The sequence below is a fragment of the Bos indicus genome, chromosome 25 (genome assembly GCF_029378745.1).
Source record: "Bos indicus isolate NIAB-ARS_2022 breed Sahiwal x Tharparkar chromosome 25, NIAB-ARS_B.indTharparkar_mat_pri_1.0, whole genome shotgun sequence".
NCBI classification, from domain to species: Eukaryota; Metazoa; Chordata; class Mammalia; order Artiodactyla; family Bovidae; genus Bos; species Bos indicus.
Genome location: NC_091784.1, coordinates 1,491,106 through 1,516,155, shown reverse-complemented (window position 1 = coordinate 1,516,155; position 25,050 = coordinate 1,491,106). Strand labels below are relative to the sequence as shown.

General features: G+C 66.4%; 2 protein-coding genes across 7 annotated transcripts in view; both read right to left on the bottom strand.

Annotated features, from left to right (window-relative positions):
- Window positions 1-1,737: 1,737 nt before the first annotated feature.
- CAPN15 (calpain 15) lies at window positions 1,738-18,530 on the bottom strand. 5 transcript variants are annotated; one of them, XM_070779344.1, is made up of 13 exons: window positions 18,281-18,530; window positions 12,887-13,167; window positions 7,264-8,692; window positions 6,374-6,582; window positions 6,113-6,296; window positions 5,816-6,039; window positions 5,019-5,144; window positions 4,791-4,943; window positions 4,349-4,510; window positions 4,034-4,260; window positions 3,705-3,871; window positions 3,439-3,617; window positions 1,738-3,368 (listed from the first exon to the last, which is right to left on the bottom strand). In XM_070779344.1, the coding sequence occupies exons 2-13, from the start codon at window positions 13,066-13,068 to the stop codon at window positions 3,191-3,193; spliced, it is 3,420 nt and encodes a 1,139-aa protein (XP_070635445.1). In that variant the 5' UTR covers window positions 13,069-13,167; window positions 18,281-18,530; the 3' UTR covers window positions 1,738-3,190. The 5 variants fall into 5 exon arrangements, with proteins under 5 accessions (XP_070635445.1, XP_070635446.1, XP_019843464.2 ...); XM_070779345.1 differs by lacking the exon at window positions 18,281-18,530 and adding an exon at window positions 15,404-18,240 and having other exon boundaries at window positions 12,887-15,296; XM_019987905.2 differs by lacking the exon at window positions 12,887-13,167.
- Window positions 18,531-22,113: 3,583 nt separating this feature from the next.
- RAB11FIP3 (RAB11 family interacting protein 3) overlaps window positions 22,114-25,050 on the bottom strand; it is a 60,283-nt gene continuing 57,346 nt past the window's right edge. For both annotated transcript variants that reach the window (XM_019987819.2, XM_070779346.1), the window contains 5 exons: window positions 24,453-24,534; window positions 23,887-24,024; window positions 23,655-23,810; window positions 23,444-23,584; window positions 22,114-23,351 (listed from right to left, as the gene is read on the bottom strand). In XM_019987819.2, coding sequence (XP_019843378.2) covers window positions 23,238-23,351; window positions 23,444-23,584; window positions 23,655-23,810; window positions 23,887-24,024; window positions 24,453-24,534 — 631 coding nt within the window. In that variant the 3' untranslated portion in view covers window positions 22,114-23,237. The remainder of the gene's footprint in view (window positions 23,352-23,443; window positions 23,585-23,654; window positions 23,811-23,886; window positions 24,025-24,452; window positions 24,535-25,050) is intronic.

Below are 25,050 nucleotides of genomic sequence, written 5' to 3'. Positions count from 1 at the left end.
TGCCGCGGGAGTGAGCTCCCTGTTGGGGGGCGTATACCAGTGGGGCAGGGGCCGGGTGGATCCGAAGGAGCAGCCGGCCGGGCGGGTGGGGGTGCAGCTCGGGCCGCAGAGCTCTGGCGCGCTGGCCGAGCAGTGCCCGGGGCCGACAGCAACCATATGTTGGAAGAGGAGCTGTGCGTGTCCCGCGCGGCCCCCGGGGCCCGGCCTTCCTGGGCCTGTCACAGGCGATTTTCCCTGCCTGAGTGGCAGGCCGGCCGGCAGGCGGGGCAGCGGGGGCTGCAGTCTGTGTGTGGCTCGGGGTCCATCCCCCCATGGCTCTGCACGCTGGCCCTGGCCCTCAGGGCAGGCTCGGTGCTGGGCTGAGAGCAGGAGCCCCTGCTGGCTGGCTGGATGCCCGCCCCTTGCAGTCACCCCTGTCCAGGTCAAGGTCAGGGGCCACGGAGGAGCCGGCTGGCCACCGCTGTTGTGGGTGGGCACCCGGGGCAGGCGGGAGTCTGCGGAGCCCAGAGCCCAGAGCGCGGAGGAGGCGGGAGGCCGCAGCTAATTTGTACACTAAGTGCTTCTGACAGGGCTGCCTCACAAGTGAGAACACCCCACCGCCTGCCTCAGGAAGGCCACCGCGGCCAACGGGTGGGCAGCCAAGCGGCCTGGGTAAGGGGCCGGGAGGCGCTCCAGCCAGCAAAGACAGGGGACGTGGGGGGACGCAGCCCGGACAGGCGCCCCCGCGGGTGCGTCAAGAGGCTGTGCCTCGCCCACCGCCCGCACCGGCTTAGGTCCAGGTGCCGCTAGGCCCCACCTCAGCACCCGCAGCACCTCCTGGGAGCAGCTGCGTCCCCGAGAAGTGTCCTACCCGTGGGCCCCTGACTCCTAATTCCCTCAGCCCTCCCTGCCGAGGAAGGTGTCCAAGGGGAGCGGGCACAGGCCGGGCTCTCCAGGCCAGCTGACAGGGAGGCAGGCAGCCCCCAGGCCCGTCAGCTCTCATGTCCTGGGTGTCTCAGGGCTGCAGCGATGCGGGCCCAGGCTCCCTGGGACGCCCTGGGGTGATGGAGCCCGGCCCCCGGAGGACAAGGTCCGGCGTGGCCGCGCAGCCGCGGATGGAGCAGGAGGTGGGGTGGGGGGGCGTCTCCAGGTGCTGAGCCGAGATGCGTTGTGGCAGCTCCCCGCCGCCCGAGGCCCGCCTGGAGCGAACACTGCTGGTGGCTTTAATTGCTTTCACATTCGATAGGCTGGCCCGAGACAGGCCTCTTACACCCTGTGCGGCCTCGGCACCCCAGCCCCCCTTCTTGCTGGGAGGCTGGCCTGCCTGGCCCCACACAGAGCCTGGGCTGGGACTGCAGGCCGCACGCCACCCAGCCTGGCAGGGAGTGGGCACAGGGTGGCTATCTCCCAGGCCCACTCTCCCTCTGCTCCGCCCAGGACCGACAAATCCAGACAGGTGCGTGGAACACAGCTCTCTCTCCAAGAAAAGCCCGGCACAGGCATGGCCCTTCTGAGGCTTCATGGGTACCAGTCTGCAAACCACCACAGGGTTGGGCCTGAGCCTCTGCCCCAGCTGGATGCCCTGTCTTTCCTGGGGTGCAGGCAGCCGATGGCAGGGTGCCCCTGAAGGCTCCCTGGGAGGCAGGCCTGGGTACCTGCCCAGGCATCCCAGAGAGGCTGTCCCTAGATGGGCACAGCTCTGTCCCAGAGAGGAGCCCAGGGGCCAGGGGCCCTGGGGAGAGATAGACGAGAACAAACTTACAAAACAAAACATCTTTATTTGGTCCGTCGGAGCCTGAGTCTGGAAACACCCATGGGGTCATCCTACGGGGATGGCGCTGACGTTGATAAAATAGTCTCTGCGTCAGAAGAGCTGCCGTATGTACAGGGTTAAAAATACTCACAGCTCAGAGTACGAGGAGGAGTACAAAGGGGGCGGGTGTGGGGGTCTAGTGCTTCTGGTGCTTCTCCAGGGGCGACCCCCCACTCAGAGTAACGGAAGGAGTACAAAGGGGGCTGGGGCCTAGTGCTTCTCCAGGCGTGAATCTGCCCCTCCCCAACCCAGCAAGCCCCACGGAAAGCGAGGGACCACGGGCAGGGCACTCGCTGCCAGGGGCTGCTGGGCAGTGAACTGGGCACCCAGGAAGCGGCCTTAGTCGTCCCCAGGCAGACACAGAGCTCAGGGCTGAGCAGCACAGGGAGAACGCTGGCTCAGGGGGGAGGGGTGCGGGGCTGGGGCCCACCCTGCATGTGCCTGGACACGGCCTGGGGGACTCTGGGACTCTGCTTCTCCTGCAGGTCAGGTGGTGCCAAGCACGGGGCTGGGCCCAGGACCACCTGACCACCACCCCAGCCCCGGCCCAGGGCATGGCTTCGATCCTGGCTGGCATGCCAGGAATTGCATAGTGTCCCTCCCCACCCTGGTTCAGCCCACAGTTGCCAGGCACCTGCCTCCTCGGACCCTGCTGGGGCTCCAGGGACCCCTGCTGGCCACATGAGGGCTTGCGGGGGGTGGGGCGGATAGGTGGGATATGGGGGCAAACTGAGGAAAGGTTCTCAACCTCTGGCCACAAAGGGGTATCCCTACTCTCACCCTGGGGTCTTGACCTCTGACCTCCCCAAACTGGGGTGGTCCCTGCTCTCATCCTTGGGCCCTGGCCTTGACCCCCTAAAATAGAGGTGGTCCCTACTTTTACCCTGGGGTCCTGGCCTGACCCAACAAGGGGGTGGTCCCTGCTCACCTCAGGGTCCTGGCCTCTGATCACAAAACAGAAATGGTCCCTGCTCTCACCCTGGAGTCCTGACCTCTGACCCCTACGACAAGGGCGGTCCCTGCTCTCATTCTGGGGTCCTGGCCTCTGACCTGCCCAGATTTGGATTTGGAGCACATGGCTGCCTGATCCGGGCAGGAGACCTGGGCCCATGGATAAGGAGCAGCCTCACCCTGACCCTGGAGGTTGGAGCCAGATCTCAAGGTGGCCTGGTCCGAGAGGCTGGCACATGTCCCCCTAGAGCTGGAGGTGGGTTCGAGGTAATCTGCTGGGTGGCTGGGAGGCCCTGGGCAGGAGGGAGGGGTGGGGGGAGGGCCGGGGGAGTTGTGCCCACAGCTGGAGCTCCCTGGGTGGGGGTCCTGAGATTGTGGTTCAAGCGTCCTGTGTTGGGGTCTCCCTCATAAAGTGCGTGTGGGGGCAGGCAGGTGGGGGCAAGGAGGTCACAGCGGCCGGGGCCCGTGCAGGCCAGCGACCTCGGGCGTGAGTGGGGGGCTGTGGCTGCCCTTGGAGGTCGTCCAGTCACTGAGGAAGGCCTGTGCTGCCTTGCGGTGCGCCAGGCGGTGGGTGATAGAGAAGCCAGCATTTCCTTCCAGCTGAGACAGGATCACCAGGACCTGCCTGGGGGAGGGGGCCGGTGAGGGCCTGTGGGGCCAGCAGGCCGCCGGGGGCAGGGCAGGGCGGGGCGCACCTGTGCAGGGGTGGCACGCTGTCCTGGGTGCGCAGGCTGCCGCGCGTGGACACCACGTTGAAGCTGTCGGAGCAGTCGCACTGTACGTGCAGGTAAGACTTGGGGTGCCGATTCTCCACAACCACGATGAGCCCCGCCCAGCCGTGCGTCAGGTAGTAGCAGGTCATGCCCTCGCGGCCCTGGGCGCAGGCAGTGCAGGTGTGGGTGGGCGGGCCGTGGGCAGCCACCTCCTGCTGCCTCCCCAGGGCCCACGCCCGCCCACTCACCTCGTGCCGTTCGCCCCTGCTCTCCGTGAGCAAGATGATGGCGTCGGCCAGGGTGGTCGGCTGGGCCTCCACGGGCTCCACCATGACGAGCCTCGAGCTGTACACGGCCAGCACATGGCCGGGCGCCTCTGGGGTGTTGCGTGGGGCCCCCGCTGAGGGGCTGGAGGCTGCAAGGAGGGAGGGAGAGAATGAGGGAGAGTGTAGGGCGGGCCCGAGCTAATAGGGACGGTGTGGGCGGAGCCTGGGGGCCATGGGCGGGTCTGGGCTTTGTGGGACGGGGCCGGGGCCGTGTGGGCGGGGCCTGGGGCTGAGCGGCCACAGTCACCTACCCTGCAGGGCGGGTGGGCCGGGCACGGGGCCCCAGTGGTTGAAGGCACAGCACACCACGGCATACTCGCCAGGCTCCAGCATCACATCACAGTTGACGAACTTCTTCACGGCGCGTTTGCTGTGGGCTAGCAGGCGGCCCAGGCTCAGGCGGCCACCGCTGCCAAAGGAGGCCCGGAACACCAGGACACACAGGTCCAGGAGGTGACTGTCCACTGAGTCCGCGCGCCTGGGCGAACGGAAAGGTTGCGAGTGGCCAGGCCCCGCCCCTAGACCTGTGCCACCCTGCCATCCCGCCCCCAGTCCGCCCGGCCCACCTGCTGCCCTCCTGGAAGAGGGCAAACTCCAGGGACGCACGCTCCAGCACCGTGAGGGCCGTCACACCCACCGGCCCGCTGGCCGAGCTGGGGAAGCTGCCTTGCACCCGCGCCTCCTGCCAGTCCGAGTGCACCTTGCAGATATCCACGGAGTCGAAGTACCTGGGCAGCCAGAGGACAGCTGGCTGAGTGGCCTCCACCCAGCTGCCCGCACGGCATGTGTCCCTGGGCAGGGTGACTGCAGCAGGCTCTCGCCCCATGGGAACTCTTGGAATCCGTGTTCAGATACCCCAGTCCTGGCTGTTGTCTGTGGACACCGCCAGGGGGCGCCAGGCCCTAAGGCTGATCAACGGGCAGAGCCCCAGCAGAAGCACTCCCGCCAGGCAGTAGACAGGCGGAGCTCCTGGGAAACACCCTGTATTCGCCAGGGTGAGCGTGGTACCTGACGAAGTCGCTGTACTCCATCCAGAAGACACCCTCGCTGCTGCCATGCGGCATGAGCTCACTCCGCAAGTGCCCCGGCCAGTGTGGCCACTCATCTGACCAGCTGCCGTTCCAGGAGAAGCGGCCCCATGGGTTCCGTAGGCGCAAGAGCCTGCGGACAGACCACAGGGTCGGGGGCCATTCCCACGGCCCCACCCTGCCCATGCATCACCACGCCCATCCTTACCTGGAGCCCTGGACATCCCGGACATCCAAGATGGAGTAGGCGTGGCGGGGACGCAGGCCTAGACTCTCGTAGGCAGCATCGTCCACCTTCATGTTGCCCCCACCACAGGAGGCACCCATGAGGAACCTGTGCAGTTAGAGCAGCCCGCTGACCGGGGCCCCTTGGTATTGGGGTGGGCTCCCTCTCTAGGGGACACCTGCTGTCCTGGCCTGCCTTGGGGAGGTGCAGCTCCAGGTGGGGGTCTCCCTGCCTGTGGGAGACCCACGTGGGACGCCGGGGCTCAGGAAGTGGTGGGCCAAGCTCAGCGGGGCGGGCAGGCCTGGGTCCCGTGGAGGTCTGGCAAGGCTGGGGGCCCGCCAGCTCAGAGATGCTGCTCCCCAAGGGGCAGAGCCATGCCACTGCCCACCACAGCTGAGGGCAAGGGTCCTGGACCCTCCCCAGACACTGGCCAGTGCATGCTGGGGCTCAGAAGCCCCCGCTCCCCCAACCCATCCACCCTGGGGGCTGCTACTGCCAGGTGCCACCACGGCGCTCACTCCACGTGGACTCCCAAGGGTGCTGATGGTCATCACAGGCCCAGGTCAGGACAGGGCCTTCTAGGTACAAGCTGACAGACAACACCCCACCTGCCCTCACCCCATCCAAGCAGGTGGGGTGGCTGGCACAGCATGGGGAGCTGGGCCTCCCAGCTGTGGTTAGCCCGTGCCAGAAATATCTTGTGAAACGTGGGTGCAGATCAGGGCACTGGCCTGACTATTCCCGCTGCTCCAGGTCCCCAGAGTGGCTGTCCCTCTTACCCAGCCTCTTTAGAACTCAGCATTTTGGCCCAGATGAGGTCAGTGTCCACCGGTTCCTCGCGGGGGTTCGTGGAGCTGACCTGCAAGGCCAGGCTCTCACAGGGGGCACCGGTGAGCGTGGCCAGGCCCTCTATGGCACGCCCGGCCTGGAGCGCGAAGTAGGAGCCGTGCAGCTTGGCCAGCGCCTTCTCAATGAGGGCCACCCACAGCTGCTTGCGCTGAGCCTGCGGGGGGGCTGGAGTCGTGAGGCCGCTGCCTCCTCGCACCTGCCGCCCACCCGCCCACGCCCCCGCCCACCTGGGAGAAGAGCAGGAAGCCGGCCTCGTCACAGGGCAGCATGTCGTCCACCAGCACCGTCGTCCACGTGCCGTCCTTGCACAGCCGCACCTGGTAGGCACCCTCTGCACACAGGCTGCGCGTAACCATCACCCGCTCAACCAGGTCCGGCCGCTCAGCCAGCACTGCCAGCGCACTCAAGAACCTGTACGAGACCAGGATTCAGGGGGAGCTTCGCCCGCCCGCCCACTCCCTCACCCTGGGTGGGAGACCCACACTCACCAGCAATTCCCCAGGAGACCCTGCAGGATGTCCGAGGGCCGGAGCGTGTGGAACACAGACCAGGAGGTGCTGTGGTCCCTGAACACGGAGCAATTGATCTCGTGCGGCCGCAGCCACTGACGCACGCGCTGCTGGACACTGTCACCCACGGGGAAGCCCACAGACGCAGGCCCAGGGGGGAAGCTGTCGTCCACAAAGTTCACGCTGTTCTGCAGAGACCATGGCCACAACTCAGGGCAGGCCGAACCCCATCCCACCCCAAGAGAGTACCCAGCTACCTGAGCCCGAGAGGAAGGGAGGCGGCGTGCAGCTCGCAGCCTGCAGATGGCACGGCTGAGCCTCATGAGGCCCATACCACCCTTTGTAAGCATGGTGGACTGCAGCCAGCCAGGGCACAGCAGGCTGGTGATGGGCCAGTGGGAGGTATGTGTGTCCCAGGGGACGTGAGGGGCCCAGCCTGGAGGCTGCAGGTGTGGGTGTGGGGCGCTGAAGGCCCTAGAAAGAGAGGTGGGGGGCCTGACAGGGGTAGGGTGGCCAGGACACAGCTCTGGACGGGCTGCCGGCAGTGACAGAGGGCAGCAGCCCAGGGGGACAGACGCCCCCCTCCAGGCCCCTGGGGGTGACGCCCTGGGCTTAGCCTCCTGCAGTCCAAGGGCAGAGAGCACAGGGGGCACCTGTCTTAGCTGGGGCTCTGCATCCAGGGGCGGCACCTGGCCTGCCTGTCCCCACCTTCCCGTGAGGCCACTGCTGCTGGCACGCACGCTGGGGGTAAGGGGTCAGGACCCTCGCAGACATGGAAGGAAAAGGGCCTGAGGATCTCAGGTGAGAGGTCACGTGAGGGTCACTGGAGCTGAGGCTCGGGGGACGAAGGGAGCGCCACGTGCCCGCACCTCCCGGCAGAAGGCCACGATGTCCTCCCACAGGGCCTTGGCCTCGCCCTCGTCCGTCTGCCGCCGCTTTTCCACGAGCACACTCTCCCTGCGCCGCAGGGGCGCCACACCCCGGCGCTGGGCCGCCATGAGCTGGGGGGTGTGGCAGGTGGCACAGTGCTTGGCCCGAGGCGCGTTGAGCAGGGTGCAGGCGGGGCAGGCCCACTGGCCCGGGCGCTCAGATGGCGCTGCGGGGAGGGGGCGGCCGGCCTTGTGGGCTGGGCAGGGCCCGGGCCGGTCCGCACTGCAGTCGGGGCAGCGGGCGGTGGTGTCACCGTGCTCCTGGAAGCCGTGCAGCTTGGAGCAGCCGCACGCCGTGCACCGGGGGGTCGCCGTGGGGTTCCTGAGCGTGCACCTGGCACACGACCAGGTGGTGAAGTCGGGGCTGGAGGGGCTGGCCGGCGTGTAACGCACGCTGTCACCGCCCAGGTCGATGACGTCGCTGCCTGGTGTGCTGCTGCCAGCCTCGCAGTGTGCAGGGCTGGCGGGACCCGGGGGGCGCAGCGTGGGGCCTCCCTCGGCCGCCTCCTCCTCCAGGAAGCTCAGCCGCTTGCCTGACAGCAGCTCCGCCAGGCGGGAGGCCCCGGTCGTGGGCCGCCCCAGGCCCTGGGGGGGCCCCTTGGAGCTGGCAGAGGGTGAGGGCTGGGCGGCTTCAGGCACCGGTGGCTGCAGCTGGGGGGGCACCTCGCGGCGGCTGCGAGGCACGGGGTTGTTCTGGAGGGTGGGCGAGAACGGGCTGAAGGGTGGCCCCCGGGGGGGCTCCTGGTCCACGGCAGAAGGAGTGTTGGCCTCCGCGCCTTCCCCAGGCTGGGCGGGGGCCGACGTGCCGGGGAAGCCTGCAGGAGCCATGACTTCCGGGACCACAAGTGCCTCGGGAGGGATCCTGGGCAGCGAGAGTTTCCGGGGCCCCCCGCAGGCCGAGCAGGAGCTGGCCACAGGCGTGTTGTGCAGCGTGCAGCGCTGGCAGGCCCAGCCGCTCCCAGGCGCAGCCGCGCCCCCCTCCTGCCCCTCCGCCTCCGCCGGCCGTCCACCTGCCGGCTCCACAGCCACCGGCCCCGCTGTCCGCAGGGGCCCCGCCTCGTCCCGGCAGCTGCCCGGGGGCTCTGGGGGCACCCCGTTGATGATGGGCAGCGGGGAGGCCCCTGGGCCAGGCTCGGGGGTGAAGCCACACATCTCGCAGGCCCCCCTGCCCAGAAGGTTGCGGAATGTGCAGCGGGCACACGGCCACTTCTGCTCCTCCACGCTGAGCCGCAGGATCCGGTCCAGGTCGGGCTTGTGCCGCGGGGCCTCGCAGATGGAGCACTGGCGCTGGCCGGCTGGGTTCAGGAAGGTGCAGCGTGCGCAGGCCCACTCCCCGACCGTGGCCATGGGCCCGGGCGAGTGCGTGTGGCTGCAAGGGAAGGCCGTGGTCAGGGGTTTCTGACAAGGGCATCAAGAGTGTTCAGCGGGGAACGGATGGTCTTTTCAACCAACGCACTAGGAAAATGGGATCTATATGTTAAAGGAGGAGCCAGACCCGTACCTCACGCCATATTCAAAACTTAACTCAAAATGGATCAATGACCTACGCATGGGAACGAAAACTATGAAACTCTTAGAAGCAGAAAAAGTGGGTAAATTTTCATGACCATGCAGGCAAACAAAGGAGGAAACAAAAGAACATAAAAACTAACATCTTCCACGAGTCAGAGGACACCATAAAGAAAGCGAGAAGATACCCTACGGGAGACAGCATTTGCAAACTGTGTGTCTGACCAGGGTCTAGTACCCAGGACGTATGAATCGTTCTTATGACCACACGACAAAAACCTGGTTTTAAAAATGGGCGGAGGATTTGAGGCGACTTTCCCCAGAGATACGGAGAAGCCTGTGGAAAGCTGCTCAGCGGATCAGTCAGGGAAATGCAAAGTGCACCAGCCCACCCGGCAGGGCAGGAGCCAGGACCTGGAGCTGGAGTGACCCGGTCTCCCACATCACTGGGGGAGCGCAGAATAGCACAGCTGCTGCGGAAAACTGTTAGATGGCTCCCCAGAAGCTACGCAAGGACCACAGTTAGGACCCAGCAATCCCACCCCAGGTACATGCTCTTCACCAGCACACATCCACACGTGCTCACGGCAGATTTGCCCACAACAGCCAACTGGTGGAATCAAGCCAAGTGTCCATCAATGAGTAAATGGATAAATAAGGAACACCGTTCAGCAGCCAGGAGCGAAGCACGGACACACACTGGCACTGGGCCCCGACACGTGGCGTGATTCACCCATGGGGAGGTTTAGGATGGGCAAACTCAGAGGCAGGAGGAGTCAGCGGCTCCCGCGGGCTGAGCAGGGGGCAGGAGCGGGCTGGCTTCCCACTGCCTCGCAAGGCCAGCCCGAGTGGGGGGCGTCCGCGCTCTCCTGCCCTGACGGTAGCTGGTCTGCTTGGCAGAAACAGCAACTGTTCTTTACAGCGAGGTGCAGAGCTCGTGCTTCTCGTGCTGCGTTTACGCCAAACACTCCAGGGAGAAAGAAAACTCCCCTCTTCAAAACAAACAGAAACCCTCCTCCAAGCAGCGTGAGGGTTCCTGGGCCGGTGCAGGCCGCCGCCGCCTCCCCAGGTGCGGGGCTGAGCCTCAGAGCTGTCTGCAGCTGCCGCAGCGCCACAATAGTGGACAGGCCCTGGTCGGGTCAGCTTGGGCTTCTGCGTCACCAACACCTAAGAGATGCCCCTGCTACTCCCCACTGAGGAAGCCCACAGGCAAGGCATGGGCACACGCGGCCACACAGACAAGCCACACACACGCTGCAGCCCGGGCCCATGCTCAGACGGCCGCCCTGCGCACCGTGTGCCCCTGAGGCCTGGGGGAGACTTGGGGGAAGACTCGGGCCTGCCCTCGGCTCCAGGCCCCTTGTGGTCCAGGCGTGCTGAGCACACGCAGGAGGGCAGGAAGCCCAGCCCAACAGCTGGCCGGGCCCAGGCCTGGATGAGCATGAGGCCACACCGGGATCCTCAGCTGGCGTCCCAGGAGAGCGCGAGATGGTGCGGGCTGCCCCCCTCGGGGACAGTCTTGACGTCACAGGGTGGGCGGGGATGAAGTGGCTCAGGGGGCAGCGGCGGGGTGTCCGGAGGAGCCTGGGCCTTCGCCACCCCAGCCCCAAAGCCAGGGTCACCTCCCAGCACCCTAACGTGCCGGAGCCTCCACACAGACACTCCCAAGTACCGGGCACTCTCGGAGGCTGGGCGCTCACCCTCAGGATGCAAAGGCAGGCAGGTGGGGCGGACAGCGCACGCCTGCTCAGCCTCAGCTCTCTGGGCTGCAGCCTCAGCCCCAGGTGAGAGCGAGGTGGGGGCGGGCGCTCCTGGGACACAGGGGCTGCAGCAGCTGGGAGATAGCCTTCGGCTCCCTGGAAAGCTTAGAGGAGTAAGAGGGGTCCCCACTCGAGGACCCAGCTGGTCAGGCCAGCAGACCTGAGGCCGCGCTGCCCGGCAGGACGCCCACCTGACCCCGACCCCCAGCTGGTCCCAAGGGGCACATGGGCACCTCCCTCCGAGGCCACCCTCAGCCAGTCTTGCGCCGGCCCCTCGGCCTGTGTCCCCAGGAGAGGCCTGCAGCTTGCAGTGGCCGACACCCACACCAAGCCCAGGTCCTCTGGGCATTGCAGCTCCTGGTCCGCCTGGCAGTGGGACCAAGCCCAGACCTGCAGGCTCTTCAGTGGAGGGGGCACCCCTCAGGGCAGGGATGGCTTGCCCGGACCACCCACATGCGCGTCCACATGTCCAGCGGAGGCATGGGGAGGGTTGGCCTGCCTCTGCCGCACCAGCCCCCTGCCTGCTCCTCTCGTGTCTAGTCGGGTGCCTGTGGATTCCTCAAGGTCACTGGCAGCTCTTCCTCCTGACTCACTCCAGGTGGCACAGTTAACTGCTGGCGGCACTGGGCCGGAGAACGAGAGGGTGCGGGCTGGACAGCCGACCTCTCTGCCACCCGCCTCGGGGCCCGTGCCCCTCCCTGAGGCCTAGCAATTGCCCCCTCCCCAGGGACTTACCCTGAGGACGTAAATACCCGGAAATGAAACGACACACGTGCGTGTAGAAGGTGCGAAGGGACACAGCGGCCCGTGGGGAGATGCCGGTCAGAGCGGCACGGCGACCACCCTGCATGCAGGCGGGGCGGGCGGGGAGAAACCAGAGCCCTCCCTGCATGGCTGGGGGTCTGGGAAACGGGGCGACCACTGTGGAGAACAGCCTGGCAGCTCCTCAGACAGTTAAACGTGAACTTACAGTGAACACCAGCAACCTCATTCTGTGTAGCTACGCAAGAGAAGTAACAACACGTGTCTGTGCAAAATCCTCTCCACACACGTCCACAGCGGCAGAGCCGCCAGTGCGAGTGTCCATCAGTAACCAGCAGGCCTACTCCACACGGCAGAGCATAGCTCAGCCATAAAGGGGCGAAGTCCCAACACTTGCTACCACGCGGACGGCCTGAGAACACAACGCTTAGTGAGAAGCAGACACAGAGGCCACACGCTGTGTGATTCCCACTGTGTGAGTGGAGCCCCTGACGGCAGGTGCGCGCCGTCCAAACCAAGCCGGCACTGACTCAGCACAGGGAGCCGAGGCCCCTGCTCCGCAGCCGCCCCCCTGGGCCGCGGGCCTCCATGACTACGCTCACTGGGTCACTCAGCTACCCCCAGAAGCCTGCCAGGACCCAGGTCCTGCTCCACGCACGGGCCGGCCGCCTAGACGGTGAGCCCAGGACACGCTCAGGGCCCCACAGACACCAGGTACTGTCCTGCACAAGTGAGCTGTGTCCGAGGGAAGTGCCCGCCGAGGGCTGCTGGCGGAGTGCAGTGTCTGCAGCCCCTGAGGTGGTCCGGGGCGCCGAGAAGGCCAAGTGCCCCCTCTGGCCCAAGGGCGGTGGACTCTGAGTGTCTGCTGAGCCCCTCGCCCTCCAGTCAGGCTGCAGGACGTGGAGAAGCTGGGGCATCCGTGTGTGGGGGCATTTGGGAGTCCATCCCACCAGGTCTCAGCAGTGGGCATCCTGGCTGGGCTGCCCACCCCTCACCTCAGCACCCGGAGGTGGAGCTCACCGGGGGAGCCTAGGCAGCCGGGGCCGAGTCTAGCCGCAGCTGCAGCTGGAGGACATGGGCACGCGGAGGGCGGCTCGCCAGTGGGACCCACACCCCCTGCCCCCTGCAGGCAGCCACGTCACAGGGCGACACGTCGGGCCATGGCAGGGCCCCAGATTCCACGGGAAGCAAGCAGCATTCTCGGTGCGTGCCGTGCCCCCGGCCCCACCCAGCAAGCAGTTCCAGCAGCCGCTCCAGAGCCAGCGGACAAGCAAGACCCCGGCCTGAGGCAGTGGCGGTCCCGGCCCCACCATCTGCGGTTCTGAGACCCTCAGCCCAGCTCCAGGGGGCGGGGGTCCCGGGTGTGCTCTGCCCAGTGAGCAGCCCGAGTCGCCCGGGTCTCTGGGGTGAAAAGAGTCTCCAGAGGGCCCTAAGGGACAGGGCCCGCTTGTCTGAGAGGCGCCAGCCGAGCAAGGGCACCTGACGGCAGCCCCGCCCTCGGGCCCGGGGCCGCCCCTGCTCCACCTGCTTACCTTCGGGCCCGGGGCCGTGGGGGCGGGTGCTGCCGGGTGCCCAGGCTGTCGCCCCATGCAGGCCCCCCGGGGCCGCTCCTACCCCAGCCAGCCGCTGCCGGGGGCCCCGGGCAGGGTGGGCCCCGGGGGAAGCCGTGGTCCGACTCGGTCTCGGCGGCCAGCGAGGAGGCGGAGCTCCCCATGGCCCCCACGGCGGCCACACTGAGCGCCGGGCCTGGTCACAGGGCGCCGGCGACGGCGGGCGAGGCGGAGCATGGAGGAGGGCGGCCTCGCGAGCCGGGCTGGTCCGAGGAGCACAACAGAAATGACAGAGACAGAGAGAGAAGAGACACGTGACTACGGCGCCTGGAGGGTCCCAGCACACGCGCAGCTTCCGGGGAGGCAGGGGTGCCTGCAGCAGGGCCACCGTGGGGTCCCCCTTGCCCCGTGGCGCCCCCCATTATGGCCCCCTCAGCGCCCCCAGGGCAAGGCGGCTGTGCCACGGTTGCTGGCCTTCAGAATGGGTCTCACCCTGAAAGAAATGATTGAGAAGATATTTAACCAGAGAACATGAGCTGGAAGAGGAGCGCCCGGTAGGGCTGACGAGCCCTGGGCACCGTCCACAGTCACCACCAAGTCCCCTGTGGAGGACAGCCTCCCCTGACCTGGATATGGTGAGCAGGAAGGGGCCCAGGAGGCTGCCTGCTCTCAGGAGGCGTGGGCCCAGGTGCTCCTGCCCTGAGGTGGGAGGCTGGCAGGTGGTGGTGGGGGGGCCGTCTCCTTTCAGACGAGGTGAGTCCTAGTCAGGCGAGGGAAGACGCCTGGGCCGCCTCTGGGCCGCCATGGGTGTCCCCTTCGCTTTCTGGTCAAGCAGGTGACCAGCAGCTCTGCCTCAGCCCAGGTCCATCACACACGACGCCCTCCCAGCAGGCGCCCAGGGCCCAGCAGCGCAGCGGCTCCGCACGGGGGAGGGCCTGGGCCCTGCCCTCAGGGCTGCAGTCAGGCCAGAGAGCCGGGCAGCAACACGCCTGCCGGACCTGTTCCTCCAAGGGACCCAGACCAGGGCTGGACAGGCTGCTGAAGGCCCGGTGCCCCTGCAAGTCACCCACCACTCAGGCTTCCCCTCAGCTTGACCAGAGCCAACTGAGGGGTGGGGGTGCGGGTCCCCAGTGGCTGCAAAGCCAACGCTCCCCACGTCCACCGACAGGAGAGCCACCAGTGGGAGCACGCCACGAGCCACAGGGCTCACTTCTCATTCCCGACAGCCACGTGGAAAAGGCAGGACAGGGGAACGGACTCACGTCACCCGACACACCCGACACGCCGCCAGGCCCACCTGACGTCAGGGTGAGGCCCGTGTGAGCCTCCAGTCGCGGCCCTTCCCCTCCCGCGGCGGACGCTCACCCCACGGGGACGAGTCACACGCGGGCGGCGGCTGCAGCCGGAGCCCTGCACCCTGGGCTGCGAGGGGGCGCTCACGGCGGTCAGGCCCACGCCGAGCAGGTCCTTCAGGACACCTGCCCCTCCACGGCGACAAGGCAGACGCATGGCAACCAGGCCAGCCCCCAGCCTCCTGCCCCCACCCCACGCGGGCGCCTTCCCAGGGAGAGACCCTGAGCGTATCCAACACTCCTTTTCCGCAGCCAAACCCTGAGTGGCCAAGGCCTTGAGCTGAAGCTGAGCCACGAAGGTGCCTATGGAGCAGGAGCACCTACGCCCGGGTCCAGGCTTGGGCTGACCAGGAGCTCGGCCCGTGCCCACTGAGAGCACAGAGGATGGCTGGGGGCGGCCCACCCACAGCCAGAGCCCAGGGTAGGTAGCGAGGACAGGGCCTGGCTTCCATGCAACCTTGGTCTTGGGGTGGCAGGCAGAGTCCTGCAGCAGGGAGACAGGTTGGCACCCCTGGCCGATGGACTCTGGGTCCTGGCGATAAGCCTGCAGGCTGGGCTGCTGCTCCAGGGCCAAAGTCCAGACCTGTCCAGGCGGGGAGGGCCGCCTACCTGCAAGACCTGCCCCTGAGCCTCACCTCCCAGCCCGAGCCCAGGCTCCTGGCCACAGCCCGTCTGGCGGCAGGGCCTCACACTGTGCAGTCTGGGGCCTGACTCAGCTGCTCCTAGCTGCCGGGTCCAAGGCCACCACTGTTTAGGCCAGCCAGGGCCACAGGGGACAAGGCCTCCCACACCCTGGCTCTGCCATGGTTGGGGCCACCAGGGAAAAGTGCCTGGGGGGCAAGAGTCAGGGCTCTCAGCAAGCAGTCAGCAAGACTCCCCGGGACCCAGGTCCTGGTACCACCTGCCCACGGGGCACACGCCTCCTGTCCTTCCCAGGTGCACTGTGAGGCCCAGACACCCCCACCGGCCGGGCCAGAACCTTGAGGAGGGGGCTGTGGAGATTCTGCTGAGAGTCACCATCAATGTCGCCTGAAAACCAGCTGCAGGAACAAAACAGGAACCAGCATTCCACTACCCAGCCCGGGAGGAAACAGTCCGGCCGCAGACCCTCCCCCACACATGCTTCAGGAGGCCGCTGTCTCCGCACCTTGGCTCCGCAGTGTCCAGCTGCGGTCCGGATCCTGGGCCCCCCACCCTGTGCGGGTCACATGGCCGGCAGGGCTCTGCTTCCAGGCCCCTGCTTTCTGGGAGGGAGGGGTGAAGACAGCTCCCCAGAGTGACACCCACAAGCGAGGGGTGGCTCGCTGGCAGGGAGACCGGAGGATGGGACGCAGAGTCCCAGCGTGTTCTCTGTCTCTAGTCGTACCCGCTCAGTCAAGCCTCAAGAAAAACGAAACTTCTGCCAGGGAGCCAGGGATGCCACCACGACTTCGCTTTCCAGTTCACAAGTTCAGAGCCACCTGATGACAGGCGCTTGCCTCTGGCACTTCCCCATTTCTGTTGGCCAAGTGGCCGCAGAGCAGTGCGGCCTGGGTGGCTGGTGACCGCAGGCCTTGTGGAGGCAGAGTTGCTTCAGAGACATAAAGGCACTGGAGCCTCCGGCTCACCCTGGGGAGGCAGATGGGCCGTGGGGAGCATCTCCAGGTTGGCCATGGAAGGGTCAGCAGCAGGCACTGCCTCAGCTCCAGGCTCAGCCCAGCGGCCGAGGGAGCGAAGCCATGAGCGCCTCCTCAGGACACGGACGCTACGGCTCTCATCAACAGCAGCTATCAGCCTGCTTTCCCTCTGATGTCTCGCAGAGCCGTCCAGCCCTGTCCTGCGGTTTGGCCACCAGGGAGGGGGAAGGAGACAGCAGGGGTGGAGCCGCTGCTGGAGGGAGATGGTGCTGCCAGGATGGCCAGGGAGGCCAGAGCGCCGGACAAGTCCTCACTGGAGGGACAGCGCGTCCTGGGGGTGTCGGGTCCCTGCTGCTCCCCTGTGGCCCCCAGCTCCCTGCACCGTCCTGGCAGCTCCAGCACAGCCATCCACAGGGTGACCCAGAGTGACAGGTGTGCCTGGGCAGGTGTCCAAGTCCAAACTCCACCCACACCCTCCTTCCCCTCATCCAGGAAGGTGGAGACGGGCGGGCCAGTTCTCATCCCCAGGAGCAGGTGCCGTTCTGGCCCTGCGGCCCAGAGGCCCCTCTGAGTTCAGAGCTGGGTCACCAGAGCAGCCTGCAGCTGACGCAGGATGCTTGCTGACCACCTGCCTCGGTGCCGCTGGGGCAGCGCTGGGCACGGGGAGCTGGGGACACCAAAGGGACCCCACAGGCCTACTGGGCACTCTTGGTGGGGGGGGAGGTGCTGGGGGGGTGGTCCTGCCTGGGAACGTGGCACAAGAGGTTAGGCAAGAGAGACACCACCATGTCCCTGCTTTGGGATGCTCCTGCAGGTGCCAGGTGGGAGGGCTGGAGTCAGTGTGGGCAAAAGAGCGACTGACCTGGGGGCAGGGAGCACCCGGGCCGAGTCTGGGCTTGGACTCTTACACACCCAGCCCCGCAGGCTCTTCTGCAACCCTGTGAGGCCCATGAAGACATCTATGGTTTTAGAGAACCTCTAGGGTGCAGAGTCCTTCTTCCCAAATAAAAGACAAGCATCGGGGGCGGTGGAAGCAGGGGCTGGAAGGACTGGATGTGCAGCCCACTCATCCCTCCCCACAGCCCGGCTGCCCTCAGCCTGGGCCTCCTGTCTGTAAAGCAGGGCTCAGCAGGATGCTGTCTGACACGGGTCCAGAGAGTCTAATGCAGAGCCTGAAACCAAAGAGTTTTAGCAAATGACCCCGTCCAGAAGGGTTGGAGGACCCAGCCTTTCCTGCTCTCAGAGCACCTGGTCTGGGACAGGGGTCCTTAGAGCAGAGACACAAGGTAAGACCCGCTCCCTCTCTAAAGCCTAGCAATCACTGAGTTTAAGCCTGGCTTTCAGGAGGTCACGAGGTCGCCAGCCTGGTTGCTCACAGGGAGCAGCTCTAGACAGCTTCAGACGCAGAAGAAAAAAGAAGCACTCCTTCAGGGAGCAGGACAACCCAAGAGAAAGTGAGAGGTGCCTGACACCAAGGCCAGGCTGCACCCACCAGCAGGGCTTCAAAACAGGGGTTCCCAGGCTCCCCGCCCATCTGGGGCCCTCCTCCAGGCACCTGGGCCACAGAAACACTACCCTTCTCCCCACCCTTCTCCCCACGGTTGAGAAAGGCCCTCAGAAGTGTAAGGATCAACTTACTCCATCTCCCCTGGAGTCCAGCTCTGGGGGCGGGGTCCTCCCACAGGGGCTTACACTGCCCCCAGAGGCAGGCAGAGGGAGGGGGCCCCACAGGAGGGGCTCTCAGGAGAGCACAGAACAACCAAGCACCCAGCTGAGTCCCAGCTCCCCCACAGTTGAGCAGGGCTGGCAGCCACAAGACCCCGAACTCCCAGGCTGGACCTTACTGGGGTCCTGTTGTCTGCAGTCTGGTCACAAACTCCTGCGTGTTAAGGGGGCCCGACAGCCAGCCCCATCAGGGCCATCTGATCACACAAGGCTGCCCTGGCCAGGATCAGAAGGGCCCCCTCCTGCGGGCAGCCGGGTGGGCCGGCAGCCCGGCAGCCACTCTGGGGGCCACCATGGTAACTTTTCGGTTCGCTCCAGCGCCAACAGGAAAAGAACAGGAGAAGGAAGCGTGTTTGGTGGCCAGCGGGCAGACAGGACGCGCTTGCTCCCCCACTCCACAGGGCCGGATCGGACACTTCCCCTAATGCCGCCGCGGCCGGGACACTGACCGGAGGTAAGGGCACTCAAGGGCAGGAGGGGCTGAGGCCGCCTCCCGCGCCTTCAGACCCTGGGCTGGTCTCCCGCTGCCCGGCGCCCGAGGTCCTGGCGGCTCCCCTCTCCAACAGCGTCCCCAGCCCGGCCACGACCACCCAGTGCCCAGGAGGCGCCGCCCGTCGGCCACGGCCTCCCGGGGGTCCAGGCCGCGCCCCCGGCCCCGGCCTGGCCCGGGTGACGGGACTCACCTCCGCAAACCCGCGGCGCCTCCTCAGTCCCCGAGGCCCGGCTCGCTCGCCCGCGCCGGCCGGCCCACAACTTGTTCTCGGAGGGAGGGCGGGCCCTCTGCCGTCGACGCGCGGCCCCGACAGCCTCTCGTTCTGAGTGGCGGAGCCGGCGAGCGCACCGACCCGGCCCGGCCCGCGCCGCACCCTGCGCCGCCTCCGTAGCGTAGCGCCCGGCCGGGGCCCCGTGGCTACGGCGCGCCCGGGGCGCACGCGGCACTGTGAATCGCCCGCCCGAACTACCGCTCCCACAAGGCAGTGCAGCGCGCGGGGCAGGCCGGGAGGCGGAGTCCAGGACGGCGCGCGAGGCAGGCTGGGAGGCGGACTCCCGGGCGGCTGCCTGTAGCCGCCCCGACTTGGCGCCCTCCGATGTCCCCGGCAGTCCCGCCCGCGGGCGCCGAGGGAGGTGGTGGATTCCGCTGCCGGGCGGCGAGCCGTGCTGGAGGAGGCGCCGAGGAGGGAACGAGGACTACAACCCCCTGAATGCCCGGCCCGCAGGAAGGGACGGGACCTTCAGCGGCCCGGTCGCGACGCTTCCGGTTTCTGTGCTGGGAGGCGCCCGGCTGCGGATCCGGCTCTGGCCCCTGAGGACCGCGGAGCCGGTAAATGCGCCAGTTCCCTCCCGGGTCCCTCCAAACTTTTTTGCTTCCTGGGGACCCGCAAAGGTTTCACGGTCCGACGCTCCAGTTTCGCTGGGCCGACAAGGGCGGCGCCACTCGGGGGGTGACCTGGGCGAATAGCGTGTCCGAGCCCCGGGTTCTCCTCGGCCAGCGGGGGAACCAGCACCCCCGGGCCGCCGGAGGACCGAGGGAGGCACAGCGCACAGCTCGGCCCCCCGGCAGGGAGGAAGCCAGTGTGATACTTGGGGCCTCCGAGCAGAACCGGCTCCTCAGGCACGTTCTGCCCCTGCCCGTCGGGCAGCGGGAGGTCACTCTGACAACTCAGCAGCCGCGGAACTGGGGGTAGGCCCTGCCCCTGGCCCCCTGCCCTCCGACGCCTAGGGTTTCTAGAGGCAGCAGGACCGGCTGAAAGAGCTTTGGTGTCAGCGGTTTACCTGGCGCCCCCGAAGCACGCGGAGGCCGCAGTGAGGCGAGGGGACGCTGAGGGCGGAACTCCGGGACCCTGGTTTTCGGGGGGTGTGTGGAGCCGGAGAAGGCACGGCCCACGCGGGAAGACGGGAGCGAGGTTCCCTCCGCTAGGCCAGATTTCAGGAGAGTGGGCGTGGTCCAGTTCCGCCTCCACACGGAAAGGGGCTCTGCACCGGGAGTTAGGTGATGTTTGCTTCAGCGTCCAGTCAGTAGGACCTTCGGGGACAGCGCTCAGGGCTCCTGAAAAACCTCCATCTCCAGATGCTGCAGCCAGGACAGCTACGTCCCCACCCCAGATACTCGGGCTTCAGACACAGCCAAGACAGCCCCTTCCTGAGTGCCCGCAGGGACTCAGCCCGCCCCCAGCTTCCTCACCTGCACGAAGGTGGCAGTGATAGGCCTCTGACCAAGGCCTGGTTGCTGCAGAATCACTTGAGGACAGAGTCAAGGGCTGACTCCCAGTGGTGGCTCAGTGACCACAAGTCCCTTTCCTTCCCTGTGCATTGCCTGGGGTGACTGGGTCAGAGCTGATGTCCACAGCCCTGTAGCCTCCTAACAAGAAAAACAGCTGAAGTTGAGGCAGGTTCCTGCCAGCTCACTCTATTCCCGGTTGGGGAAGGAACCACAAAGCAGAGGGTGACTTTCAGGAGACAGCCACCTGGAGGGGAGGGGAGTCCCTGGGGGCAGATCTCCCCCATGCTCTTCCCGGCTTTAGGACACACCAGTGAGAACACCCAGATGCTCTCGAGGAGTAGAGCATCTGCGGGGATGCGGGCACGGGGACCCTCCCTGCTGTGACAGGCACTGGGGCCCCTGGGCTGGGAGTGCAGAGCGGCCACCCTTCAGCGCGGACAGGCCTGACCTGGCCTCGGCCACAGCAGGGCAGCGCGTGTGGGACACGAGGGGCCCGGGGCCAGGGTGGCTGTGCAGGAGAGGCAGAGCCTTGCTCTGTTTAGTTTGGTCACGAACAGGCCGAGACCTTGGCTCCACAGCTCTAGCAGTGTGACAGGATCCGCTTTGGGACTGAGGGTGGAGGGTCCCCCCGGGAGAGACGCCCTCCGGCCTCCTGTGTCCCCTGCGGCCTCCCCGCACTCTGGGCGCACCCCGCCTGGGCCGGTCCTGTAAAGAGCTCGCCAGGAAGCTGGTCCTGGGCAGCAGCCAGGCCCTGCCGCGTCACATGGTCTCCCAGCCCACCCTGTGTGGAGGGGGCTGGGACCCCTGCAGGCCAGGGCAGGGGCCTCAGTGTTGGCTGCTGGGATCAGCAGGGCTGCGGACAGGCCCCTGAGTTTAGGAGAGGAAGAAACAGCAGGGTTCAGGGAGGAACCCCTGCCTGGCTCTGGCCTACCTGACAGAGTGAGCCCTCCCCCCACACTCAGCTTCTCCTCCCAGGCAGAGATGGGCCCTACAGGATGTAACCCAGTGTCAAAATAGAGGCACTGACCATCCCAGGCCAGCAGAGGCTCCCTCAGTGCCGCCAGGCTGGGGACAAGGCCCTTACAGGTGCCCATTGATCCTCTGAACTTGTCACGGCTGCTGGGCACCTTGAGCGCTGAGCCCCCCTCCTTGCACAGCTCCACCCAGAGCCTAAGGGTGAAGCCTGCAGCCCAAGGCTGGGCACAGTGCTGCCCTCCCTGGCTGCCCCGGCCATGTGACTGTGGGCCGGGGGTGGGGGGACAGGTACAAGTCCCAGCCTCACTACTGAACTCGGTGAGGCCCTGTGGACTCTGGGGAGCCACCCCTCAGCACCAGGAGCATGGAGGGGGCCTGATCCTCTCCAGGCCCCCTGGAATCCTGGCCAGGGTGCAGGCTCCAGGCAGAACTTTGACACATCCACACCATCAAATTGCCCCCCACAGTGCCCAGGCCCCTGGCAACCCTCTGATTCCAGTGCCCCACCCCCAGCTGAGAACGAGGCCAGGGGGCCCTGCCTGCGGTCACCTGGAGCCACACGGTTAGCAGCCCTGACTCCAGCCCTTCTCTGCCCCACTGGGTTGTCGGGCAGGGCCTGTCTCCACCTGTGTCCAGTACACAGGCACCTTAGTGCTGGGGGTCACAAACACCTAGCTAGGGAATCGAGTGCTGGGGACTTCTGGCTGACACCCCACTTCAAGTCAGACTTGGCCACTCACCCTTAGAACCACCCGGGCCCTCCTGCCCTGGCCCCCCTGCCAAGCCTTGCCCCACAGTCTCACAGGGCCTGTGCCTTTCCAGTGTCTTCCTTTGGGTCCTCTGTGCCTGCCCCTCCTGGAGCCCTCTTTACCCATGATTACACGCCCCATGGGTCCTGCCCAGCTGGCCTTTGGCACCATGTCAGCAGCCAGGCCACACTCAAGGCCCATGTCCTACCATGAACACAGCCCTGAGGCCCCAGTGTATCGCCCTGGCCCAGGAGGTGCCCTGGATGGGCTCCCCTGGGGGCCCAGTCTGGCGGGGCAATCCCGCACACCGCCTCTGGGAGGGGCTGGCCAGACCAGGCCTCCTGCTGCCCAGCTCAGAGGACGCTGCGGGCAGCCTCTGGCCAGCCCCCCAGCACGGCCTCTCACTGCTGTTGGGGCCCCTGGGTGCTCACATCCCGTGTCATCCAGGCTGCTGGCGCGTGGCAGGGAGCTCTTTCTTGGGGTGAAAACAGGGTGAGCGTGCAGGTCAGTGCCCAGCGCCTGCGAGGAAGGCTCGGGCAGCTCAAGTTCACAGAAACAGACCCAGGCTGTGTGGTGGGGCATGGCAGGGCGGGGAGCAGAGTTCCAGTGTTTATTATTGTACATATATATATATTTCATGTGTATACACAGATAGTTTTCTCTCTTGGAAGTATTAAAAAATTGATCAACCTTCAATCTATAAAAAATACCTACTCTACATGATAGAAAAATCTCTCCTCCAAGTTTACACTGATTTACACCCAAGGCTTTCCCCCAGAATGTACAATACGAGGCAACATCTTAAACCTTAGTGTAGAAGGTGGGCCACGCAGAGGGTGGAAGGACACAGGGCCACACACATGCTCACACGCTCGCACGCACACACACTCCCTCACGCACATGCTCGCACCAGCAGGGCCCCCACCCCGCCCCCTCCAGGAGGCTCCTGGCCACACTCAGGCCCTGGGGCAGGCCCGCAGCCCCGGGGGGTGATGCTGCTGCTCCTTGAAGGAGCCCCCAAGCCGCCAGGAAGGCCCTGACCTGTGGACATGGGGGCCAGCCCTGCCTGGCCTCCTGCAAAGCGCTCCTGGCAGAGGGACCACGACCCCTGAAGACCTCTGACTCCTGGAGGAAGCTGGCTCCAGACGTGCGGACTCCTGGGGGCAGTGGACATTCGCACGGGGAAGAGGGCCTGCCCCCCAGAGTCAGTGACCTCCACTGGTGGCTCTCACATCATAGGATTAGTGCAGCCAGGGTGTGGCTGGGGGCACGGCCCTGTAACCCGAAGGCCCCCAGGCTTCACACTGGACCAAGGGGCCCCTTCCAGTTGGGTGCCGGCTCAAACAGCCCAAGAAAGCTGGGGGCACGGCAGCGCCTGGTGGGACCCTGACGGCACTGTCCTCGCCTGCCTATCCTCCCCCCACGTCCAGCGCCAGAGTTCTGGGGCCTGTGTGCCATCCAGGGGCAGCGCAGGCCTGGATGGCACCGGGCAGGGCACCTGGTGGCCACGGGGAGCAGCACCCCAGGGGGACCCGTTTCCCTTCCTCCCCGACCGGGCGGGAAGCGCGGGAGGTCTGAGGGGCACACCCAGCCTGAGGCTGTCCTGGAGCCCCTCCGTCCGGCCCCGCCCCGGCTCCGCTGTGTCCTCCCGCTGGGCGAAGGAGACCCCGCGTGCTGGGTGGAGACTTCCTGCGGCTACTTGACCTCCAGGATGGACGGGTTGGTCTCCATGATGGCCACGATGATCCTGTCGATGTAGTCTTGCAGCCGGAAGTTGATCTCCTCCTGCTTCTGGATGGCGTCCATGAGCTGGGGGGGTAGTGGGGCACGGGGTTGGTGCCTGGCACCTGGACTGCTGACGCCTGTGGGCCGCGTGGGGCACGTGGGGGCGGGGCCGTTACCTCATCTCGGGAGACTGAGCTGATCTCTGCGGCCAGGGACTCCGAGAAGGCCGTGGAGAAGAGGCTCCTGGCGCCCTGGATGCTCAGGTTGATGATCTGCCCGTTGAGCTCGTCGTTCTGCTCCTTCAGGCTGCGGTTGTCCTGGGGGACACGGGGCGTCACTCCTGGGTGCACGGGACAGGCCCTCCCGCCGGGTGCGGCCCCAGCGCACCTGCTTGAGCCTGCGGACCTCCTGCTCCAGCTCGCTCTCCCGCGTGCGGCTGTGGTATTCCTGCAGACCCGCGCTGCTGCTGCGGCCCCTCCGCTGCTCAGCCTCCAGCTTGAAGAGCTGCAGGTGTTCCAGCTGCTTGCGGAGGTCCTCGATCAGCTGCGGGGGATTGGGCTCAGCCAGGCCGCAGGGCCTCTGGGCGGTCTCCGCACCCATGGGGACGGCCCCTGCTCACCTCCTGGGTGGCCTCCTTGTCCCTCTGGAACTGGTGCCTCTCGTGGCTCAGCCGGTCCCCCAGCTTCCGCCTGTTCTCCTGCTCGTCGCTGAGCCGCACGGACAGCTCCTCAATCTCATCTAGCAGCTTCTGCTTCTCCTGTAAGAAAGAAGGTTGCCGTGGACACGCCCGTATGCCGTGGTCCCTCACAGCTCCCCCAGGCCCAGGTACTGTTTCTGTTGAGGGAGATGGGACCCACACAGGAGCAGGGACTGAACCCAAGTGCTCCCAGGTGTCCTCAGGGCACACAGTGGCCCAGCTGAAGTCAGTCCATCAAGGACAGCATCCTGGATCAAATCAGGGGTTAATCTAAGCGTAACTTTCCAGGCCCAAGGACCCTGAGAAGCCAGGCAGGGCCGCTCACCTTTTGGCAAAGGGAGGGCCAGGCCCCACCTGTCCTGGCTCTCAGCCCAGGGCCCCCATGTCACTGCCAACCAGGTGGCTCCCTCAACTTGGAGACCCTGTCTCAGGTCCCGGCGGCCCGCAGGTACCCCAGGAGGAGCGCGGGGAGCCGGCGGGCAGCTCACCTCCTCCAGGCGCTCGATGTTGGCCTTCAGGCAGGGCGTGCAGGACCTCAGCTCGCTGTTCTCCTCATCCAGCTGCTGCAGCCTGGGCACAAGAACTAGGCTGGGACCCGCAGAGCTGTCCCCGACCCCACACGCGCCCACACAGAGGCCAGAGCTCCCCACAAGCCAGGATGGCATCTACACCTCAGGTGTGGGGACGCCTCACGTTTACAGAAAAGCTGTCACCACGGAGCAAGTCCCTGGACCCTGAGCCCCTAGCGGCTTCTCGAGGCATTTGCAAGTCCTCGTGGCATCCGTCACACACCGGAAACACGGGCGACCAAGCCAACGGCCTCGACCCAGCCTCCCCCAGGCGCCCCTTCCCGTCGGGTCCCTGCACCGCGACGCCATCACAGCTCCTCTGTCCCCTCGGGGCTGCAGCATCTCTAGGCTTCCTCGCTCTTCATGACCTTGTTCTGAGCAGGCCTGGCCCTGTGTTTGGTGGACTCCCCTCAGGCTGGGCTCGTCTGGGGTCCTCTGGAGACTGGACAGGCTGTGGGTCTGGGGAGAGCCCCACAGAGAGGGGTTCCCTTCGCATCCCGCGTGACGCTGACCTGGA

Excerpts from the sequence above, each read along its gene's own strand:
- CAPN15 (XM_070779344.1), bottom strand. The coding sequence starts at position 13,068 with ATGGGGAGCTCCGCCTCCTCGCTGGCCGCCGAGACCGAGTCGGACCAC. Across the intron at positions 6,297-6,373 it reads GGTCTCCTGGGGAATTGCTG|GTTCTTGAGTGCGCTGGCAG; the intron begins GTGAGTGTGGGT and ends GGTCTCGTACAG. Across the intron at positions 5,145-5,815 it reads CTGAGTTCTAAAGAGGCTGG|GTTCCTCATGGGTGCCTCCT; the intron begins GTAAGAGGGACA and ends CTAACTGCACAG.